The sequence below is a fragment of the Eremothecium sinecaudum genome, chromosome II, assembly GCF_001548555.1.
Source record: "Eremothecium sinecaudum strain ATCC 58844 chromosome II, complete sequence".
Taxonomy (NCBI): domain Eukaryota; kingdom Fungi; phylum Ascomycota; class Saccharomycetes; order Saccharomycetales; family Saccharomycetaceae; genus Eremothecium; species Eremothecium sinecaudum.
In genome coordinates, this window is record NC_030893.1 from 680,106 (window position 1) to 693,383 (window position 13,278).

Here is a 13,278-nt window from a genome sequence, read left to right on the forward strand (position 1 = left end):
ATTTAGCTTGATACTGAAAAAAAGTTCCATCCCATTTATTCAACTGTCACGGATTTCGCCAAATTTCTTGGGAAATCAACATCAATTCCATTATTCACCGCCAACCAATATGCGGTTAGTTGTAATGGAATGATGTTTAATAATCCCTGTAAACAGTCTACTGTTTGTGGGACTTCCAAAGTAATAACTTCCGCGGTTGTGGCTTTCTTCTCCCATACTTCATCATTTTCATTACAAATAATGATTGGACGTCCCTTTCTGGCAATAATCTGTTCAATTGAGGAAACAACCTTTGGGAACAATGAATCCCTGGTACCAAAGGCAATAATTGGGAGGTGCTCATCAACCAATGCTAAAACACCATGTTTCAATTCACCTGCCAAGACGCCCTCAGAATGCATGTACGAAATTTCCTTAATCTTTAAAGCGCCTTCCAATGCAGAAGCGAACTGGTAACCTCTACCCAATAGCAACAAGGATTTCTGGTTAACCAATTCAGTTTCACATAACTTCTTGATTGGTGCTTCTAATTGCAACACTTGTTTGATTTGTTCTGGGATTTTCTTTAGACCCTGAATAATTTCCTTTCTTCTTTCAATCCGGGAAACTCTATCATCTGATAGTGATAAAGCCAACATCACCAAGGCAATATACTGTGAAGTATAAGCTTTCGTTGAAGCCACACCAATTTCTGGACCAGCATTAATATGGACACCGCAATGGGTGACTCTAGAAATGGATGAACCAACACTATTAACAATACCCACAGTTAAAGCACCTCTTTCAATACAGTAGTTGAGTGCTAACATGGTATCTGCAGTCTCCCCAGATTGGGAGACGAAGACGCAAACGTCATCTCTAAAGACAGGACATCTTCTATCCAAAAAGTCAGAAGCCAACTCTATACTAACTAAGATCTCAGACAATTCCTCAAAAATCGCCCTTGCTGCCATACAAGAGTGATATGAGGTACCACATGCAATCATTGTCAAGCGCCGGGCATTTCTGATAGCTGGTAACCAAGACTTCAAACCACCTAGCATAACTGTGTTATTCTCGAAGTCAATCCTACCTCTCATTGTATTAAGGGTTGACTCAGGTTGTTCAAAAATTTCCTTTTGCATAAAGTGCTTATAAGGTCCCTTCATAATTTGAGCCAACTCCATTTCCAATGTTTGAATAGACCGGGTGGCAGAAGCACCAACTTCTCTCCTGGACCTGTGAATATGCAATTCACCATCGTATATGTGAGCAATATCGTCATCTTCTAAGAATAAAACTTTCTTAGTGTGTTTTATAACAGAAGCTGCATCCGAAGACAAATAGAATTCAACAGGGTTTGGTGCACCATCCTCAGAAAGGAAGGCCCTCGACTGTGAGTGCCTTAGGTGAGACTCAGTGGTAGTTATAGGCAACAAATTCTCGTTTCTCTTGTGGTGAGAGTTTCTTGCTGCCAGTGGGACTTCACGTTTATCTTCGTTATCAGGGAACTCGACATCTACAAAGTCAACCTTTAACTTCCTCTCTGATTTAACTCCAATCAATAATGGGGAGCCCTTCCTAGTTGCAATAACTTCGTTGGGGTAACGAGAAGATCTGCAAAGAAGACCATAGGAACCCTCCAATTCTAACAAAACCTGTTTTGATAGTTCATGGAAATCCACTTCGTGCCCATTCTCCATATTGGTATCATACAAATGCTTGAACAACTTAGCAATACATTCAGTATCAGTATCTGATTCAAACTTGAAGCCCTTGTTTACCAACAACGTCTTTAACTCTCTAAAGTTTGTAATTATACCATTATGCACAACAACAAACTCGTTGTTCTCATCAGACCGCTGAGGATGACAGTTCACTTTTCTTGGTTGACCGTGAGTAGCCCATCTAGTATGGGCAATAGCACAGTGAGAAACGAATGAAACATCCCTGTTTGGTTTACATACATCAATTTCTTTTTGCAATGCCGAAACCTTCCCAATTTGCTTAAAGATGAATGTTTCACCAGCATTATCACCGTCGATAGCAATACCAGTAGAATCATATCCTCTGTACTCCAATCGTTGAAGACCTTCCACTAAAGTGTCTATAACATCTCCTCTAGTTTTCTCCACCAAATAGTTACAATAACCAAAAATTCCACACATCTTAAATATTAGTTTTTCGCAACTTAAAAGAACCTTATAGGAGTACTAATGGTAGCAGTTATCAGTAGCAGTTATAGTAAGCGATTAAAAGGGGTAATAGTAAAATGATACTAGTAGGTTGATGCTTAATATTGATTGGTAAAGCGGTTGAATTTATTGTTATTGAATCTTGTTTGTTTTACAGTTTTGTCCAATAGAGAAACTGCACAGTATTTCTATAACAATGTTACCTCCGAAAACTGTATATATGATAAGAATGCGATAATATTTAAAAACTTCTCTGTTATATTAATTATCGGCAACCATCGTAAGTGTTCTTGATTTTGTGTTTCTATTTTTACCTTTATACTCCAGGCTATAAATGAAAAAGAAATATTTGGCATTACAGTTGCACGTATGAAAGCGTTACAAAGACTAGATTTGCGCATGAAAAGCAATAAAGTTTTCTTGCAGGTGATACAAAAGGGCCATTGAGCCTCGAATAAGATACCTTTTTGGCGTGATGTATGATATATAACAAGGGTATATACTTAAGGGCATTCTTGAAACAGATGCTTTTTTACTGCCGTAAGGTATAGAAGACATGAGATGCCGCTTTTGGAGCCATAAATTTACCCTTATTAGGGAAACTTTAAGGAGACATATCAAGCACTTCGACAATCGAGGCTCCAAGGGCAAGGCTAGGCATAAGGATAACATGGGGCAATAAAACTGTTGGCTTTTACAAATCTCCAAATTGAGCTAAAGTTTGTTGGCGGTTGGCGAAGAAACCCTCGAAGAATTTCACCGCGAGTCCAATATCTTTGGACCCGGTTGCAGCTCTAATACTATGCATAGAAAGTTGGGCTATTCCCATGTCTATAGTTCTCACTCCGGTTGACCCTGCAATATAAGGTCCAATTGTGGAGCCGCTTTGACTGCCATTTTTATTTTGGAAGTATTGAAGGCGGTCATTGTTGCGTCGAGCAAGCTCTTCTACGAAGCAAAGGCCCACGGGATCAGTCGCCATATGAGCGTTGGTGCTAATACAAACTGTCAAACCTATGTTAGGTTTTGGCTTGTGATGTTCGAGATATTCGACGGCGAAGTTAGGGTTTACCATGTGCGTTACGTCAGCGGAAATTATGATGGAGTTGGCAAATGCTAACTCTAAGGCGTTACTATGTTTGGACTTGGTTGCAATCACGCGCTTAACGGTACTTTCCAATATTCCGCTGAGAGCCCCCTGTCTGGTAAATGAGCCTACTTCCTCGTTGTCGAAAAGCGCAACCACATCGAAACTATTGGAAGCCGTCTGTTGGGATGATGAAATCAAAGATTCAATTGCGGAAAAACAACATAGTCTATCATCAAGCCGTGGAGCATAGATAAATTCGTTTCTCAAGCCACCGAAGGTTCCTTCTTGAACATCAAATAATTCCAAGTCGAGCTGATACAGCTCAGATACTTTGACCTTTGCCAGGCGGGCAATGTAGCGCAACAAGTGGACCGAATGTTTTCCGTATAGGGGTGAACGTTTTTCGTCCTCCTCATCATGGTCTTCGTCATCTTCCTCCTCTCCTTCGCTAACCGCGCCTATAACGGGGACTGCCTGGTTTTCTCGATCGAAGGGACCCACGGAAGGTTTCCCAAAATGAGGAGCAAGAGTTGGAATTCTTGCCACCGGGTGCGGCGTGGAGTCAATTAAACAGGCCTCTATCTTGTTAGATCCAGACCTCTTGACTATAACCTTTCCGCCAATACCGAGGTCACGATCAAACCAAACCTGATTTAACGTGCCCGCATAGGGAGCAACCCCCAACAGTTCGAAACCTTCAGCCGGCTGCCTCAAGGATATTGGCTTCAACTTGGCTGTCAGAGAGTCCGCATGCGCTCCAATAATGGATAGACCATTCTCAGCCTCCCAATTGTCCCCTACAGAAAACGCAACAAGACTCGTTCCGCTGCGGATAGTGTAGTACTTTCCAGGGACAAAATCGTCCCACGTATTCCGCTCACTTAAGTAAGTAAAACCAGCCTTATCTAACTCGTTCGCAAAATATTGAATTACGTGCGGAGTAGTGGGATTCTTATACGTAAAATCCAAGTACTTCTGTGATAAACTAATGAAGTATTCCTTATCATACTTTTTAACTCCGCCAGTTCGCTCCCTACTTAAGCGACTACCTTCATGACTTTTTTCCTCCGAGGCTTTTGCTTCTTCAACCTTCATCTGTTGGATCGCCTTTTCAACCGCTTCCAATACCTCCTGTGTTGAATACATCAAGTAAAACTCGTTATTTAGTGCAAGAGCTTCCTCTCCAACTTAACTACTACCCCTTTGCATGTTTATATATTATATTTTTCTAAGATAAGCTGCATTTCATTTATTGTTACTTAAGTTCACAATCACGTGCCTCCCGGGAAGTACTAACCCCTTTTATGTAGCCGCCCAATTTTTTTTCATGTTTATCGTTCGTTCAAGGCTGTTCGTTAAAACTATGAATGTATGACTATGAAATTAAGGACCCCTATACTTGCGAATTAGGAGTAGTTCATAGGTTTTTATTAATTATTTTTTAATAATTTAAGGGATTGTTTTCAGTGAAATTGCGCAATCCGATCAATTGTTAGATTTGCCACCTGTTGCTTGGCCAACTGGATATTTTCCTACCTTATGTAAAGTTCCCATTTTATTTCTCGAATGGAACCAAACAAAAACATAAAGTTGAACGACGCGAACTTTCGAGCTAGGATAGGTTAAAGATTTATCTCGCGTTAAAAAATATGCGATAAAAAGGAAAAGTAGGGTTTGATCTCTTATTACGCAGTACGGCATATGTGCATATCTCTAATGATCTCTTTTAATTACAAGTTAATTGTAAATTTAAAAAAACTAGAAAAGCTAACCTAGCTAACGTTATAGATAGGCTGGTCAAGGAGGTTTTCACGACTGACTTTTATAGTTGAATTTGCTTGCAGACGGACTTTCAGATGCAGGTTGGGCGAGGAAAGGGTCCGAATCAACCGGAGCCAAGTGATAGAGTGGTGATGTCGGTTTCTGATGCAACGAAGAGACTGTCTCAGATCTCTACTACTAGTACTAGGAATACGAATACAGGCAAAAGGAAAAGCAAGGACACTGTAGGGCCATGGAAATTGGGTAAAACGCTTGGGAAGGGATCATCGGGGCGGGTGAGACTTGCGAAAAACGTAGAGAGTGGGAAACTTGCTGCTATCAAGATTGTTTCGAAAAAGAGCGTTAGTCGGCATCAATATGTTCAAACGGATTCATCCCTACCGTACGGGATAGAAAGAGAAATTATTATCATGAAGTTAATAACACACCCCAATATTATGGCATTATATGAGGTCTGGGAGAATAAATCCGAGCTATATTTGGTCCTGGAATACGTGGAAGGAGGTGAACTCTTTGATTATTTGCTTTCGAGGGGCAAGTTGCCTGAGCAAGAAGCTGTCCACTATTTTAAACAGATAGTGAAAGGTGTTGCATATTGCCATCACTTCAACATTTGTCATCGTGACTTGAAGCCCGAAAATCTGCTTCTTGATAAAAAAACCCGTACTGTCAAGATTGCTGATTTCGGCATGGCAGCTTTGCAAACCAGTAATAAATTGCTGGAAACGTCATGCGGCTCTCCACATTATGCTTCGCCAGAAATTGTTATGGGGCAGAAATACCATGGTTCGCCTAGTGATGTTTGGTCCTGCGGAATCATCCTATTTGCCCTTCTCACTGGTAATTTACCATTCAATGACGATAATGTGAAAAAGTTACTGCTAAAAGTTCAGTCAGGAAAATATCAAATGCCTCAAAACCTTTCCAGGGATGCAAAAGATCTAATCTCAAAGATGTTGGTTGTGGATCCTGATAGCAGGATTTTAATCGATGATATTCTTAAACATCAGCTATTGACTAAGTATGAAAGCCAGGGCAAAACTCGGGCAAAACTGAGAACGAGCTTGCAATTGTCCTCCAGGACTCCAAGCATTGTGACTTTAAATTCAAAAGCTGAGATAGATGATACAATCTTGAGCAATTTGAGTACTTTATGGCATGGCGCACCTAAGGAATACTTGGTGAAAAAATTGTTGAAAAAGGGATTTACTGAGGAAAAACTATTCTACTCATTGCTACGTAAATACCAAGAGAAAGGAAATTCAGTTCAAACTACGCCTTCTACAAATTCTGGAAGCTCGGACGTAGCGACAAGGGATTATCAGTCTTCTGAAGCTCCAAGTATTTCTGGTCCAAAAAATGGACAAAAATCTCAGCTTTCCGTTGCATCTTTTTCAAGATCTAAAAGAACGCGAGAAGGTTTTGTAGCTTCCACGTCGAGGGTTTTCAAACATAGCACGTCAAAAGTGGGTTCTAACATTCCTTTTACAGCAGTTCATACCTCCTCATCTTACAAGTCTCTAAATAGCTCTATTTCAAGAGCTAGATTAGCCTCTCAAGCCAACAATGCGAAACCCCAAAGGCCCATAAAAAAAACACTCCAGGAGTCTGCTTTGAAAAGATCTTTGTATTCTTTAAGCTCCATATCCAAACGATCTTTAAATTTAAACGAGCAGTTGCAATCGGGCTTCAATACCACTATTGAACCATTGCCTTCAATTTCTCCGAAGTCAGCAGGCGATCCATATAGCGCTCCAAGTTTTGGCGAGAGAGATATGAATAGTGGTGGCATTAACGATACAATTTTATCACCTATTCGTATAATACAGCCAACTTTTAATTTTGCAATGGACAACGAAGGAGAAAGCGATATCTATTCGCGGTATTATAGCTCGGTTGAATACGGAGAGGGGAATACCAGCATATACAAGGAGTCGTCATGCTCAGAGGAGATATCATCTACAATCATCACAAATACCAGAAGCCCTGTTTTCAGTCGCCCTACCAAGAAAGAGCAGGTCGCAGAAAGGCAGTATATACCATCATTGGACCCTCGCCGCCGAGCTCCTCAACCTCCAACCGGTATTGAGGTTCTTTTGAAAAAGTATAAACCAATGAGCCCTGCAACATCTAGAGATTCATCCAAAAAGCCTACGGGAAATGGTCTATATTCTTGCAATACCTCTTTTTTCAAAATAGAGGGAGGTGAGATGTCTTCATGTGATTACAGTGAGAGGATGGAAGCCAAGAAAAATAGTAGTATAGGAACAATACCCTCAGCTTTAACGGATGATGGGAAATTAACAACTACAAATGCCGTTACAAGCACACCTGTGCCTGATCCTAGTATTTTAGCACAATCTAGTGCCATCCATAATGACTATCAATCATCCAGTAGACAATCGTTTAAACGTAATAGTCAGTTCGAACGGCAACGGTGTGATACATACGGGTTGTTGCGCTTGCCTTCGTCACTATTAAAATCAACTAATACTTTCCACAATCTAAACACTTTTATTTCCAACTACGGGAACAAGGCTCAAGATTGTGTAGTTGATAAGGTCGATTATACTAATATGACATCTACATCATATGATAAGGTTTCAGACAAGGTTTCTAGTAAAAGTGGATACAATTCTTTTACGAATGGTGAGGGTTCTGCCTCCAATTTTTCAGACCTTTCCTTTCTGGCTGATTTACCAACATTTACTCATATTGCCCAGGCAGTTTCTATATCTCCAGTTACTAAAAACTTTAGGCACACACTTCAACCGGAGGCCGTAGAGCCGGTGGTTGAACGACCGGCTACGGACCGGTCGACTTCGGGTACCAAGCATATTCCTCATCGTCAATTATCTGAAGAGAACGATAAAGCTGGAACCACCAATGAGGGGGAGTCCCTTAACATATTTGAAGACGCACCAGCGGATGTGGGATCTCTTCTTACCAACTGCAGCGGATTGGAGCCGCAAGTTCACAGAAAGGCGGTTTCAATAGATACCTTAAATACATCATACCTGCTTGCACCAGCTTCGGATATGAGAAACAGTCTACATGTGAACAGTAATGAAGTCAGCTTTCCAAGAGAAACCACAGAGGAGATGATTCATAAATTTGAAATCTCGCCAGAAAAGCACTGTTCTCAAAAGCAACCAACGATACGAAATGCAACTAGGCTATCAACTAATTTACCATCTAGTAAAAGCTTGAAATCAATGTTCAAGGATCTGGAAGAGGAAACGGCAAACACCAATCACAAGAAGCAACGCGATAGATCAGAACCGCTGGCTCAAGACATAAATGATAGCCCATTCTCAAGCAAAATTGCTAAAAGAAAAATGGACATTGATGAGCTTGTTAAGAATAATACCCAAGTTAAACCGGCAAACGGCAAAAATCGCGTCACAATGCTTTTTGATGATTACTCGGAGAACGTTTTCAACGCTCCTACAACACAACCTCAAAATTCCCCAGATTCAAATAAAATGTTGCCGCCTATTGTAGAAAGTCCATGTGAACAACTAACGTCGAGTAACAAACAGCAAAAACTTCAGCAAAAACCGTCGCCATTATTGCGTTCATTAAATTGTTACAGACCCGGGAAAAGAAAATGGTTCAACCGCTTATTGCAATCTTTATCAAAAAAAAATAATAGCACAACTAATTTGAGGTATCAGACGTTTTTATCATTTGAAGATGTCAATATACTTGTACTACGTTGGCTTGGCTCTAGCCTTATTGATTACAAGCAAAAATTGATGGAACGTAAAAAGAGCAAGCAGCGCGCGCAGTATGAATGCATGTTACCTGAGCGTGGTATTAAGTTTAAAATATCAATTGACGGAAATATTAACTCGTCCACTGAACTTATCATCTCGTCGCGAAGCAGGTTTGCTAGTGACGCTGCATTCGTGAACCTTAATGAGGAAATCGCGACGTTGTTAAATGATAGGAAAAACTTCGACGTTACAGTAACACCGGCATAAGTCTTATTAAATTTCGGGCAGGAGAAACATGTATATAAAATCCGAAGGGCAACTTGTTAGTTGGAGCAATAGTTCTTATCGTAGTGGACGTTATTTATTTAGAAAACTACGGCATCATACTAAATGTAATTGTAAAAACATAAGAGCCGATAAATATATCGGTTAAAGCATTATAATCATCACAAATGTGAAGAGTACTTGTTATAAATCATTTCATTATTTTGAGGTGTCGACGACTATACGACCCAAAACTTTACCCTTCTCCATAAGCTCGTATGCATGAGGTAACTCTGACAAGCCAATCACACGGATAGGTGATTTTACCAAACCTCTAGTGTAGAAGTCAATAGCTTCCCTAGTGTCCGCACGGTTTCCCACATATGAGCCCTTTATGTTTATTGTTTTTATGACATGCGAGAAAATCTCCGAAGAGATTACTGCATTAGCCGGTAAACCAACTAGAACAACAGTTCCTGTGGGACGAACATATTCAACAGATTGCGCAATAGCCTTCTCAGACACTGAGACATTGATCACACCGTGTGGGCCCCCACTTGTAGCCTTAAGGATTGCATCAACAACATCGTTTGTCTTCGTGTAATCCACAAAGTGGTCAGCTCCTAATGATTTCACTAACTGACCCTTGTCCTCACCACCATCAATACCTAAAACACGGAAACCCATAGCCTTTGCATATTGCACAGCCAAAGATCCTAAACCACCTGCTGCACCCGAAATCGCTACCCATTCACCACTCTTTACACCTGATGTCTTCAATGCCTTGTAAACAGTGATACCCGCACATAAAATCGGAGCAACTTCGGCTAAGTTAGTACCATCTGGGATTTTAGCAGCCTGAACAGCATCCGCAGTTGCATATTGTTGGAAAGAACCATCATGAGTGTAACCAGACAAATCGGCCTCTGGACAGTTGGATTCATGAGATTGTTCACAGTATTCACAAGACATACATGATCCATTCAGCCACTTGATTCCCGCAAGATCACCGATTTTCCAACCCCTAACACTTTCACCCATACCAACAACAACACCTGCACCTTCATGACCGCCAACTAAAGGCAGCTTAGTAGCCAGTGGCCAGTCACCCTTCCAAGCGTGTAAATCAGTATGACAAACACCTGAGTACTTAACATTTATCAACAGTTCATTTGGCTTGGGTTTTGGAACAGGAATATCCTTATAATGTAGTTCCCCGCCATTTTCGTAGAAAATAACGGCTTTTTGGGTCTTTGGAATCGTACTCACGGTCGATACTAATCTTAAGGTAAGTGGGCGAACTACCCCGACAAATGGCCTGAAAGATTGCGAATTAGCTAATCTAAACATATTAAGAGCTATACTATTTCGATAACCTTTTCATAACCCTTACCGTAATACTGCTCTTAAAAAGATCTTTAGCACAGAATATATATAAAACCTTCTAATCACACTGAGAGCTCTTAAATTACGACTCCTTTGGCAGAGTTTTGCATATGATAAGATAAATTGCGCTCCAAGGGCACTGGGAAACATATTAAAAGTGGCTAGTGTATCACCAGTTGCACAATAAAATCTCCCATTGTTACATTTGTGGAAATTGGTAGATTATGAAGCTCACCGGGAGAAGGATTTGCTAGATATCGCGGTTGGGGGATGCTGTCGCAAAAAGGGTGAGTGTGATCAACATTATCTGATGATGTATCGCCATATATTCGTTCCAATGGCGGACAGTATAACTACGGATTATGAAAGGCTGAATTTTCCTTCCATTGTTGTGCATCACGCAACCACAACTCCCATGCGGAGAAAAGGCGGACATCACGCAAGTCGCAAAATAATCGTGGAGAAAAGGCACCTAGCGCTTCCGCTGCTTCTTCCACTTGTATGTTACATTACCAGAATTATCTATAAGTTTCTTTTTTGATCCCTTTTTCATTAGTTCCCGTTGTCTGTCCATATAGTGTTGTATTTTATGGAGCTCTTGTTCACGTTTTAGGTGAGACGCTACGATTTTTAACTTCTTGGCCTTTTTCTTGTGTAGGGAGGAAGGGGGCATGACTTCTTCAGCGTCAGCTAACCGGACTTCCGCAAGTTGCTGGTTCGTTAGTCTGTTTTCCGTCCTCGATAACAGGGCAGAAGGAGTATTGAAATATTGGTCGGGGTTGAATTCAGTCATGGAAGGTCGGTCCTCAACAAAAATTGTATGTTTTCCTGTATGTTTGAAAGCAACCTCATTAGTTAATTTTTGGGCCTTCTTGATTTCAACCTGTCTCACAGTGCGGATGTAGTTGGAATCTTGTGTCTTCAGTAATTTCACCTGCTCTGTTGATAGGGATGAGGGCGTATCAGTTGCGTGACGCGATTGTATACGAAGACCACGTTCATCGGTGTTATTCGAGTGCATAGCATGATAATATTCATCTGGGTTACGCTGCTGAGCCTTAGACCGTAGAATTTTCAGTGTAGATTGCTTACGGTGGAAATCCTGCGCACGTTTCACATAATCTTTGTGCTTCTCCAGAAAACCAAACCTGGAACGCTCGCTTACCTGCGAACGCTCACGATGTTGTTTTTTCTGGACATTATGGACTAGTTTCGTCATGCTAAGATGTAGATTCTCTGTGGAATAGCGTGCGACGATCAGGAGCTGAGATGAGATGAGATGAGATGAGTTAGTTACACGCAAATTTTCTTAACAGAAAGTTGATGTCATTGTTTACGAATTGATGTGATTGCTACAAATCATGAGCCCTAGGACTATTAATGGTTAGCAATAGTTGCTCTGCTAGGGTGTAACGCTAAATGACGGATCCACAGTTTGGCAGGGAGCTGCCGCTTTTTGAAGCTGGTTTTGAAGCGTGCTCCGTTCTACACAGAAATTTTATATGCTTTACCGATAAACATGAGCGAATACTAATGGTTCTAGATCCGGGCCTTCACGCCAAGACAGCGGTTGTGGAACATTATGATGAAATAGTGAAACAGCCAACTCAAGTAGAAAAATACAGGTCTTTCAGCATAATTGTACTTGCACGTCTGGATGAAGTCTCGCAAATGCAACAAGGAAGGGTAGCAAAATGGTTGCTTCAATTAGCAAGAAATCATTCAGATTTAGTTTGCATTGGTACTATTAAACGAGCTGCTGGATTATCAGGCTTTTTGAAGTCTTGTTTTTGGTTTGCTACACAAGGACCACAAGGTGATATAGTCGGCAATAAGATCACCGGCAAGAGCCCCAATAATGTTAGCGTACATGTAGCATTAAAACGTTACATTCTAGATATCATAATCCACATTAGGATGCATCGATTAGTCGTTACTGCAAAGGGCGGTGGCGCTGGAATGAATTCTTTACAGGATATTATCGACCTAAGTCAATGGATGGTTGCTAAAAATGCCTCTTCTAGAAAACAGTTTGTTACTCCAGATGTTATACAGCAAGCTAGTGTGTGGTATTTTCCGTTACACATGGAGCTGTTGAAGGAGCCTTTTCATGATAGTTCTGTCTTGTACGCAAGTGACGTGAAACTCGTTGAAGAGTTGATCAACCAATTGAAAAAGCTTGCCTTGAGAGTTGGTAGGGATAATCCACTAATGCTTGAAATTATAGTTGTTAAGGATGTACTGTCTAAAGTAGTACCAGCTATATGATCTATAACGTAATGTACTATGATCTAGGTTTTTAAATCCTTACGTTTGAAAGCGTCTTTTAGTAACCAAAATGTATCTCTTAGTCTCATAGATGAATCATCCGTTGTCGTGGACCGCCTAACTGATCACGTGAGTATTAAATATTCAATGATAGATTAGTTTACTATGTATATAGGTCTAATCTAAGTCAATGACCACTTATCCTTTCTTGGATTCCTAGTCGTATTCTAATATCTACTATGGTCCTTATATACATTAGGGTCCTTTCGTCCTAGCTTCATTCTTGTACTCAAACTTGACCCTGGGCAGGCACTCTACGACTAGAGTTCTACTCCGAATGGTTACTCTACTTCTTTAGAGTAGCTAATCCTTCTCACTACTACTCTTACTCCTCCATAAAGATCTGATTCGTCGTTTCTTTCTGGCGGCTGCTTCTTCGAGATGCCTATTTGAATCTACGACATGAAAAAATAAGACCATTATAAATATAAATCCCCCAATGTAAGAGAAAAATATAAAAGGCCTTGTTGGCGCAATCGGTAGCGCGTATGACTCTTAATCATAAGGTTACGGGTTCGAGCCCCGTACAGGGCTT

The 13,278-nt window shown here is 40.7% G+C and overlaps 6 protein-coding genes and 1 non-coding gene across 7 annotated transcripts; 3 read left to right on the forward strand and 4 right to left on the reverse strand.

Annotated features, from left to right (window-relative positions):
* Positions 1-35: 35 nt before the first annotated feature.
* On the reverse strand, positions 36-2,147 carry AW171_hschr2389 (HBL035Cp; the record flags this gene model as incomplete). Its single annotated transcript, XM_018130041.1, has 1 exon — positions 36-2,147. One exon carries the CDS (start codon positions 2,145-2,147, stop codon positions 36-38), a length of 2,112 nt encoding a protein of 703 aa, XP_017985863.1.
* Positions 2,148-2,868: 721 nt separating this feature from the next.
* Positions 2,869-4,410, reverse strand: APE1 (metalloaminopeptidase APE1; the record flags this gene model as incomplete). The annotated part of the gene is made up of 1 exon (XM_018130040.1): positions 2,869-4,410. The coding sequence occupies one exon, from the start codon at positions 4,408-4,410 to the stop codon at positions 2,869-2,871; it is 1,542 nt and encodes a 513-aa protein (XP_017985864.1).
* Positions 4,411-5,120: 710 nt separating this feature from the next.
* Positions 5,121-9,032, forward strand: HSL1 (protein kinase HSL1; the record flags this gene model as incomplete). Its single annotated transcript, XM_018130039.1, has 1 exon — positions 5,121-9,032. One exon carries the CDS (start codon positions 5,121-5,123, stop codon positions 9,030-9,032), a length of 3,912 nt encoding a protein of 1,303 aa, XP_017985865.1.
* Positions 9,033-9,248: 216 nt separating this feature from the next.
* On the reverse strand, positions 9,249-10,379 carry ADH3 (alcohol dehydrogenase ADH3; the record flags this gene model as incomplete). The annotated part of the gene is made up of 1 exon (XM_018130038.1): positions 9,249-10,379. The coding sequence occupies one exon, from the start codon at positions 10,377-10,379 to the stop codon at positions 9,249-9,251; it is 1,131 nt and encodes a 376-aa protein (XP_017985866.1).
* Positions 10,380-10,887: 508 nt separating this feature from the next.
* On the reverse strand, positions 10,888-11,634 carry UTP11 (rRNA-processing protein UTP11; the record flags this gene model as incomplete). Its single annotated transcript, XM_018130037.1, has 1 exon — positions 10,888-11,634. The coding sequence occupies one exon, from the start codon at positions 11,632-11,634 to the stop codon at positions 10,888-10,890; it is 747 nt and encodes a 248-aa protein (XP_017985867.1).
* A 200-nt stretch (positions 11,635-11,834) lies between these two features.
* On the forward strand, positions 11,835-12,683 carry MTC2 (Mtc2p; the record flags this gene model as incomplete). Its single annotated transcript, XM_018130036.1, has 1 exon — positions 11,835-12,683. The coding sequence occupies one exon, from the start codon at positions 11,835-11,837 to the stop codon at positions 12,681-12,683; it is 849 nt and encodes a 282-aa protein (XP_017985868.1).
* Positions 12,684-13,204: 521 nt separating this feature from the next.
* AW171_hschr2395 lies at positions 13,205-13,277 on the forward strand. Its single transcript has one exon. It is a non-coding gene; the product is annotated as a tRNA-Lys (tRNA).
* Position 13,278: the final 1 nt, after the last annotated feature.